The sequence below is a fragment of the Aedes albopictus genome, chromosome 3 (genome assembly GCF_035046485.1).
Source record: "Aedes albopictus strain Foshan chromosome 3, AalbF5, whole genome shotgun sequence".
Lineage (NCBI taxonomy): Eukaryota > Metazoa > Arthropoda > Insecta > Diptera > Culicidae > Aedes > Aedes albopictus.
Genome location: NC_085138.1, coordinates 73,175,207 through 73,184,028, shown reverse-complemented (window position 1 = coordinate 73,184,028; position 8,822 = coordinate 73,175,207). Strand labels below are relative to the sequence as shown.

Here is an 8,822-nt window from a genome sequence, read left to right as displayed (position 1 = left end):
AAAAAACGAACATTTTCGGTGCAGTTGCGTTGGTGTGCGTGAATAAAAACCAAAATATTTACAACTTTGCAAACGCTGATTGGTGGACACGGTGCGCACCTGCTACACTCTCGAATTTTTGAGTGCTGCACTATCTTGAACGGTGCAGAAAAAGTGCTACACCGGTGTAGCACGAAAATCAAAAACGAACATTTTCGGTGCAAAAGTGCTGCACCACCGTAAAAACGAAAAAGACATAAATATAATTTACACAAAAGGCAATTTACAAAGAAAAAATACACGGTAATTTATTTATTTATTTAGTTTGGTTAAAATCATCGGACAAAATGTCTTAATGAAGTAATAATATTTATTGGGACAAAATACACGGCAATGAATATTTACCGGACTGGCCACTGAAAATTTAATGGTTTTCTTTGGTACATCGAGGTCTTGAAATTAGTCTATGGTAATACCACAGACAAACAGACATACTACTTAGAAGAAAATTGCTTCAAAAACATCGTTTGGCATCTCACTAGCACCCTCTATAATGCTCAATCCGAAGCATTCATTTGCAGGTGTTGTTTCCCTCGGCTCGATGTAACAATTTTGCAGATGACGACTCCCCCGAGGCGTCATCCATTCATAAAACATGAATGAAGGTTCATGATTGAGTCATTTTATGTAAACATTGATCGGCGTCGCGTTCATTTCTCTCCAAAACTGAGAGGTGATGTAGGTACAGCAGCGCCACCATGACACACGCGAGCACAGTCCGCACCACACTTTATTTTCAAAATGACCGTTAAATCGTGCGATGATTGCGATTTGAGTAGTATGTCTGTTTGTCTGTGGTAATACGCTAACCGCAAGAAATTTCTTGACCTATCTCGATGCGTGGAAAATTCAGGCAAGGAATCGCTCAAGAAATAATAAAGCGTCGCTTTATTACGGATCCTAGTACGTGTTGGAAACAAAAACACAAGCGAGGCTTTGTACTCCAAACCCAGGCACTGACTGATATCGCTACCTGCGCAGTGCCTCTCCTTTATTCAATCTAGGTATAACTTATTTACAATTCATTTCCATTTACCTACCAGTTGATACCTAGCTCTCCACTGAGCTGTGTGATGCAGCTCCAAGGATGTACCTACCATTCAATACTCCTCCTCATCACACCTCAGATCCGACGCGTCCCGAGCTTCACCTGGCCGTACTCCTCCAGCCTACCGAGCTCCTCCTTAGCAACCAGATTCCTCCTGGCTCCAAGCAGATTCTGCTTCCAAAGAGGCTATCAAGCTCCTCCTGGCTCAGAGCGTCTTCCGTCCCGAGTACAAAGTCCAAATAAAGTCGTCCAACTACATACATTGGTGTGAAATTACGGGGTTCATGAAGTACTAGATCAAAAAACTATAGCACCTTCATATAATGATACCGTGTACACTATTACTAATGGAAAATCTAGTACTCCGCTAATGTTGCTATGAGTAACATCGTAACAACTGCGGTTTATACCTAGTACCTACAAATATAAACACGAAAAAATCAGACAGGTGCGTAACGTATTAAATGATAATTTTCTTCAAACAATTATTTTATTTTAGGAAGCGGGTGTAATTCTTTGAAAGCAAGATAATGTTGGTCAAATGATAATGCTGTTAATTTAACTGGTCAGTGACTATAAGCAGTAACGTATTTCCTATCGTAAATGATGGGCCTGACACGAAGAGTTGGATTTGGTTGTCGCAGTATTTTCTCACCGTAAGAACCGTAGTTTTCATTTCTTTCGCTAATTGTTACATATGGAAGCTAGTTGGTAATTTGTTGATTAGAGGAATCAGCTGAAATTGATGTCTACTTATTCAACCATAATTATCGCATCCTACCGGGTTACCACAACGAATAAAAAAGATATTGTCTATCCGGTTGGAATCAAGACAGACATTCAATCAAAAATTGCCATTTTCTTCATCCACAAGTGTCGCAACTGTTTCGCATCTAGTGCGCTGTGTTGCTGACAACAACGGGAAGGATGCGCACTACTTTTGACATGATTCGAAAACGTCGCGAGTTGGGTCGCGTCGCGACTTGATTGTGCGACGTCCGGTTTGGTGGCGGCCCGACAATATTTCTTGGCATTATTTTTTTTTAATATATCCAAATCAAATGTTTATTTATTTGTAAGTATGTAACTCCTTTCCTTGACGAGCAGAGCACTCCAAGAGCACTCCCAATGTTGCTGCTACCTTGTGGTCACTCTACATGATGAACAAATGCGCAGATAGGTCGTCGAGGCGAAAACTTTCAGTTTGTACTGCGGACTGCCGTACTTCCGCTTCAGCCGCTTTTCCACCGTTCGACCGTGCTTGAGAACAGCCCACAAGATTCCATTGGCGATCAATTCCTTTGTACTGAAGCTGTACCTTCACTCCGCCGAGGGAGCTGACCAGCTTTAGCTTTATTATGCCTCTCAAGAAAAATCAGAATATGGCGATTATCTGCCTCTGGCTTCTGATATTAGCGCGACAGTCACTAATCATAACAGCGTCACCAGTTTTAAAAGTATTTAATTCCACTATATGGGGTTTGACAGCAAGAACACTCATTCCACTGAGCTACTCTTGCCGTTCGTCACAAATACATTCAAAAACATCTGTCACTTCGCGAAACCCACGTGCTTTTCTTTTTGGCGGGATCACTTTTTCTTTTGTTTTGCCTTGCGACTGTCATGCGGCGGTATGCCTTGCGAGCGTACGACCGCCGCAGGACTCTAATAAAAGATAAGCGCGACAATATTGATCAATGGGGGAAAAAGACCGCCAAGAAATCCGAAAAATTGGAAGGAATTTGTTCGAATTAAACGCAAACCAAACATCATCCTGTGTTGTGCCTCTATGAGGATCAAACTGAAGATTTTCAGGAGAATTTCTGAGAATTTTACGATAATAGCCTCCGTAGCCTGATAACTTGGAGCTGACTGCATGCTGGTCTTTTTCACTTTGTTCCGAGATGATCTATTGATTGACACATTGAATTTCGTTTGTTGTCATGAGCTACTACATCATCGTTAGCTACTATGTCACAACTAGAAAAGTGTGACAGTACGTGTATTGGGTATAGGAAAATTGCGTGACAGAGGGGGGAGGGGGGGTCTAGAAATCCTGAAAAACGATGGACGTAATATTTGAATCTTCCCCACGGGAAAATAATGCACTGAGGGTCTGGAGAATTAAAATTAATTTTCACTTGAACTTGACAGTTCGATAATTATTTCCTTAGGAGAACTGTCAAGTTTAAGTGTCGAACTGTCAAATTTAAGTAAAAAATAATTTTAATTCGCCAATAAGGCATTTTATGAGACGTTTCAAATCAGCTGTTTTTTGAATGTTTTCCAGTTTTGAAGTCCAACCGCTGGGCCCATTTATTTACATTTTCACTAGCATAACATGTGACACAGGCCCATCAAATAAACGGGGTTCATTCATCTGCAAAAATGCGTCAATCCGCCCACTATAATCAATATCCGTAGACCGTGGGGAGGTTTTTTTATCTGCTAGTGATATCATGCACCTCGGGGGATTGATAAATGCCACATTAGAAATCAAAACATTGCTGTCAGCAAAAACCTGATTGGGGCTCACCACATGTTATGCTACTTTTCGCGACAACAAAAACATCAAATGTAAACAATAACAATGAGCGGCCCATCGGTAGCACGTCTCGTAAAATAGCTTATTGGAACAGACCCCGAATCTGATGGAATCTGATGCATTTCCCTGCAAGTTGGCAACACTTGACGTGTTGGCGCAAATCTCTATCAGATGCCATCAGACGTTTAAACTTTAGTAGGATGGTTGTTTACGTTTTGATTCGATAGTTGATGAAAATTTTTCAAAAAATCTCCAATTTAATTGGAGATACATACCTTAGTTCGGTATTCATAACAAACAGTGGATTAATTCTTTACAAAAGTTCGGAAATTTTGGATGTAAAACAACGCTATCTAAGATCAACGTAGGAAAAATGTCCCATTGGATGAAAATTGCCTGCCTCCAGAAGCAGCTGCAGCTAAAAACTACACTCACCGGAGGGCAGAGCTTCCGGTAAGTAAGGGGCTAAAATGAATATAAATTACTCAAGGTGATGAAACCTCTTCCTTCTCTTCTTCTAGCTGGCACCAGCGAGAACCCACCGTAGACGAATTCATTGGTGTATTTGCAAACTGCGTTTGGATCCTGAAGCAAAATGGCACGGAGCTGCTGTACAGAGTGGTCGGCGAGCTTCCGTATCCCAATGCAAACGATAAGGATCAGGTTTCTACCGGTGCTGCCAAGAAAGCACGGCGGGTCGCTACCGCGACCTCAGAAGTGAATCTTGCCGAAATTCGTCTCAAAGTACCAGAACCGGATCAGTACGCAGGTGGTGGGGCAAGCTTACTCTATCCGCAGAGTTATTACGAAAGGTTGCTCCGGGTGTATTTCCGGTTGGACGAAGATCTGGAGAAGTGCTATCAACAGTGGAACAAGTGCCACGCCCACTTCGAAAACAGTACCGATCAGTTTTATGCCGTCCGGCAGCTCGATCAGGATCCGGTCGAGAATCTGTTTTCCTTCATTTGCAGCCAGAACAATAACATCTCCAGGTAAGAGAGGTCGAAATTCTGAATATCCTTTGGGGTAGGATAGGGCGAGATAAAACCCCTGGGGGTTTCTAGCGTAGAATAGAAACACCTTCCGGGTAAACTCAGGCATATTCAGGACTTTTGGCTTGAAGTCGTTTGACATAATCGAAAATGCACCCTAATTAAATTGAATTTGTATGTACCTATGTCAAATGACCACACCACTGCAGAGGATGTAGATTTGATTCTCATTATGTTTGTCCCTAATAGGATTTCAGGTCTGGTGGAGAAAATATGCACTCACTACGGAGAGAGAATCTGCGCCTACAATGGAACTACTTTCTACAACTTCCCTGATGCGGGTAGACTAGCTTCACCGCAAGTGGAACAGCATTTGCGACAGCTGAGCTTCGGCTATCGTGCCAAATACATCCAGAAGTCTGCCGAAGAGATACTGGCCAAAGGTGATCTCGAATGGTTTCAAAAACTGCAACAGATGGACTACAAGGAAGCGCACCGGGAACTGCTCACGTTGACCGGAATCGGTCCCAAAGTGGCCGACTGTATCTGTTTGATGTCGTTGGGTCACCTGCAAGCGATTCCGGTCGATACGCACGTGTTTCAAATCGCACGAAATTATCTGCCCCATCTGTCCAAGTGTAAAACCGTTTCCGGAAAGATGTACGGTGAGATTGGGGACAAGTTCCGCGAGATTTACGGCGAAAAAGCCGGATGGGCACAGACGGTGTTGTTCTGTGCCGATTTGCGACAGTTTAAGGAGAAATCAGGTGAGTATAATAGCGCGGAATCGAAAAATGGTAAAGTAAAACGGTAGATACGTACCCATGAAGGGAATTAAATTGTAACATTTCTCGTCATTCGCAATTAGCTTCCTTAAATGCGTAGGATTTATTCATCCGAATTTCTTGTACAGGCTGATATAGGAGCGCTCGCTTCTTTGACGGACGTGATAATTTAGTTTTAACACAAATAGGGGTAGGCGGGGCATTATGGACACCCGGGGCAGAATGGACACCCTCAATATTTTGAAATATGCGAACTTTTTTGAACTTTTAATGAATGGAGAATATAGTCCATTTGTCTAAAACGTAGTTTCAGGAAATAAACATTCAAAATTAAAATTATACTTGATTTTACACGAAAAAGTTGCTTCCTCCGTTTTTTATGCATGGAAATTATAATTTTCACACCATCTAAAATAAGATTTCCCTGGGCTTGGTTTATATCTTCCAGGAAGCATTGATTTTCGTCATATGACCATTGTGCTTTGCAGTATTGATTGGTTGAACTGAATGTAGATTCAATGGTAAATTTTAAAATCAGATAATTCAATCCTCTGATATAGTGATTCCAATTATACTACGGCATAGTGTAACGGTAGGTTGTCGAAATCACTTATGTACCGGGAAAATATAATTCCAAGCTGGTGAGAATATTACCACTGAGGGGGGTTATGAGCCCAGTCAGACCCTTGATGGTACAATAATGTGGGATAGTATATGGGAATACCATTGAAGGTGGTAATAATCTCCGAGGCTTATGAAATCCGACAGGGCGCGTGCATTAGGCTGCGGATCTATGCTAAGGGAGATCAATAGCATCTGTTTGTTATTAGTAGAACAAAATGCCGTTCTATGAAAACGCAGTGTGAGTGATCTCCTATGGTGCTGTAGTACTATAAATGATCTCATTCTCTGTGAATTCTAACTTTGGCTATCTAGTCAGTAAATAGTAAAATTATTAAGATAACTTAAGAGCTAAGCCTTAAAAGCATACATTTTCTAAATATGACAAGGTTTTGAAGACAAACATGAGATGAGTATCAGATTTTAATCTCTTAATGAGTCATTAGCATAATCGTATGTGAGACATAGGGTCATGTCGAGCAATTGATTCAGTACTACAAATCCACGCGGTCAATTTCATTACAAACTATTGGTTTTCGTCAGTCTTATGACGGAAAGGCTCAGCTATGCTGCAAATCCATATATTAGAGTCCGTTCATAAACATATAGACCGATCCCTCATAAAGTTTTGTCCATGCAAAACCAAAATTGCATGAAGTTACAACTTTGCCTCTCCTCATGAAGTATATATGATTTATGAACGAACTCCTAGTTGAATCAAATTAATGGATTTTTATTTCTGGGGCACCCATTGGGTATATCACTTCAATAATACAAATACCGCTAACTCTTCTGTAGTTTTCTGTAGTTACACTACCCATTTGAAGATGTATAGTAATTAGTAGAATTTCATATAACCAATATCTATATAACTTCCTCAATCCTCTTTGTAAGATTTGGTAGATAGTATGACAGCATTGATTGAAACACGAGAGCTCTTATATCATGTTATTATTCGCATGGTTAATTATTTTATAAACAATAATTTTATTGACGAATCCGATTTAAAATATTTGAATAGTAATTTTTGTTAAGCCATATTAAAATAATCATATCATTATCAATGAATGCTATCCACTCAAGATCTTCGCTACATTAAATTTTGAATTACTGGAGGCTTCACTTATTAACAAATTTACAACAAACACGCTATAACAGTATCTAGAGAATCGTGGAGGGTGAGAAACCTGAACTAGTAGCAGTATTCATATAGATTAACAATTATACTCTATTATTTTCAATCATTGCAACATTATACTAATATGTGCGGGCCGCCCATTTGCTGAGTTGTGCGGCCAATTATTCTCTTTCCATTCCAGAAACGACCGTTTTGAAGCTAGAAGTGTCCTAATATCCAACACAAACGGGACTGGTCCGAAACACACAAGATAAGTACAATTAATTTTATAATAAGGCACCCAACTCTTTCTACTACTTTGCTAATAGATAATGCAATATGCATACTTCAATATCAATTATTGGTTTGTTTGCGCCTTTATTTATGACACTATTGAAGCATTCGTGTCGCCGCGAAATAGTTTACAATTTATCTTATTCACATTTTTCAATTCACTTTAAAGTATCTAACACTGCTTTTACAATTGTTTATGTAAACTTGTATCTTAATTATGTTCATTATTAATAGTAGGTAGTCCGATAATCCAAGTCTAGTGATTTTTTTCCCAAGGAATAGAAAGAGTTGGTGTCATAATCAATACAATACTTGAAACTGGAAACTCCTTATTTCCCCCTATGGGTTATAGGGAGGGGCGGGACATTCGAGCCTACTCATCAGTGGAAAGGACTTGATATGCTAATCGGTTTAGCATAGGGCAGATACAAGTCTACTGGTAGACGTATCGCCCAGCGAAACAACGCAGATTGGCCACGGCCAGGGGGTGCGTTGATTATAACAGAATAACAGAACAGAATTTCACACCATCTAAAATAAGATTTAGTGATTAATTTATTGCAGGTCGATTGAAACATGATATTTCTAGAACACATGCAAGTAGTTTTGCTGTATCTACATGCTTAACATGTTTATATTTTCTTCTTTATTATATCAAAAATCAAGTTTGAAAATATCTTCTGCTGCCGGGGCAAAATGGACACTCACCTTTTTGAAAGAAGCGGCAAGGGAAAAATATAACCTAAATCACAAACCAACCAAATTGTTCGATTTCAGTATATTTTCGGTTAAATGCTCACTATAGTAGACATAGGGTGAAACAAATTGGGTCAAAAAACGACAGCAGTGGAAAATAGTTGTTCTAGGCACAGCTGTACATGCCGACAAAAACGAAGCTTTATCCAAAACAGCCTGAATTTAAATTAACTGAACAAAAATGAACTTCTTCGGCATATTATTCATCCATAATAGTTGTTTTGTAATGAAATGACTTTACCGTCTACCCCCGTTGGTTTGACCTCATCTAATCTGAACACTTTTTAATTTGATCCCCTCTAATCTGCACATCGTTCAAACTAAAAATTGTTCAAACGTCATTCTGCCCATGGAACGGGGTGAAAAAAAACGCAGATCAAAACAAAACAGCAAAAAGGGGTGCCATACAAGATGCCATAAAAGTGTGTTTTCCGATGCCCACAGGGTTACTAGAAGTTCAAATTAAAAAATGAACCCCGTTGGTTTGCATGAGGTGTCGTTCAAATCAACGGGGGTAGACGGTACAGGTGTAAATAATGTACGAAATTCGTAAAAGTCTCATGGTGTCCATATTGCCCCATGGGGGTGTCCATTCTGCCCCGTATGCTTGAAGACGGTCATGAAA

General features: G+C 40.0%; 1 protein-coding gene across 1 annotated transcript; it reads left to right on the top strand.

Annotated features, from left to right (window-relative positions):
• The first annotated feature begins 3,816 nt into the window (after nucleotides 1-3,816).
• Nucleotides 3,817-5,492, top strand: LOC109426998 (N-glycosylase/DNA lyase). Its single transcript, XM_019702558.3, has 3 exons — nucleotides 3,817-4,085; nucleotides 4,154-4,624; nucleotides 4,874-5,492. The coding sequence occupies exons 1-3, from the start codon at nucleotides 4,006-4,008 to the stop codon at nucleotides 5,436-5,438; spliced, it is 1,116 nt and encodes a 371-aa protein (XP_019558103.3). The 5' UTR covers nucleotides 3,817-4,005; the 3' UTR covers nucleotides 5,439-5,492.
• Nucleotides 5,493-8,822: the final 3,330 nt, after the last annotated feature.

Bases quoted from the DNA above. Each gene is read 5' to 3' on its own strand.
- LOC109426998 (XM_019702558.3), top strand. From the start codon at position 4,006: ATGTCCCATTGGATGAAAATTGCCTGCCTCCAGAAGCAGCTGCAGCTA. The intron at 4,086-4,153 runs GTAAGTAAGGGG...CTCTTCTTCTAG, and splicing joins ACCGGAGGGCAGAGCTTCCG to CTGGCACCAGCGAGAACCCA. The intron at 4,625-4,873 runs GTAAGAGAGGTC...TGTCCCTAATAG, and splicing joins CAGAACAATAACATCTCCAG to GATTTCAGGTCTGGTGGAGA.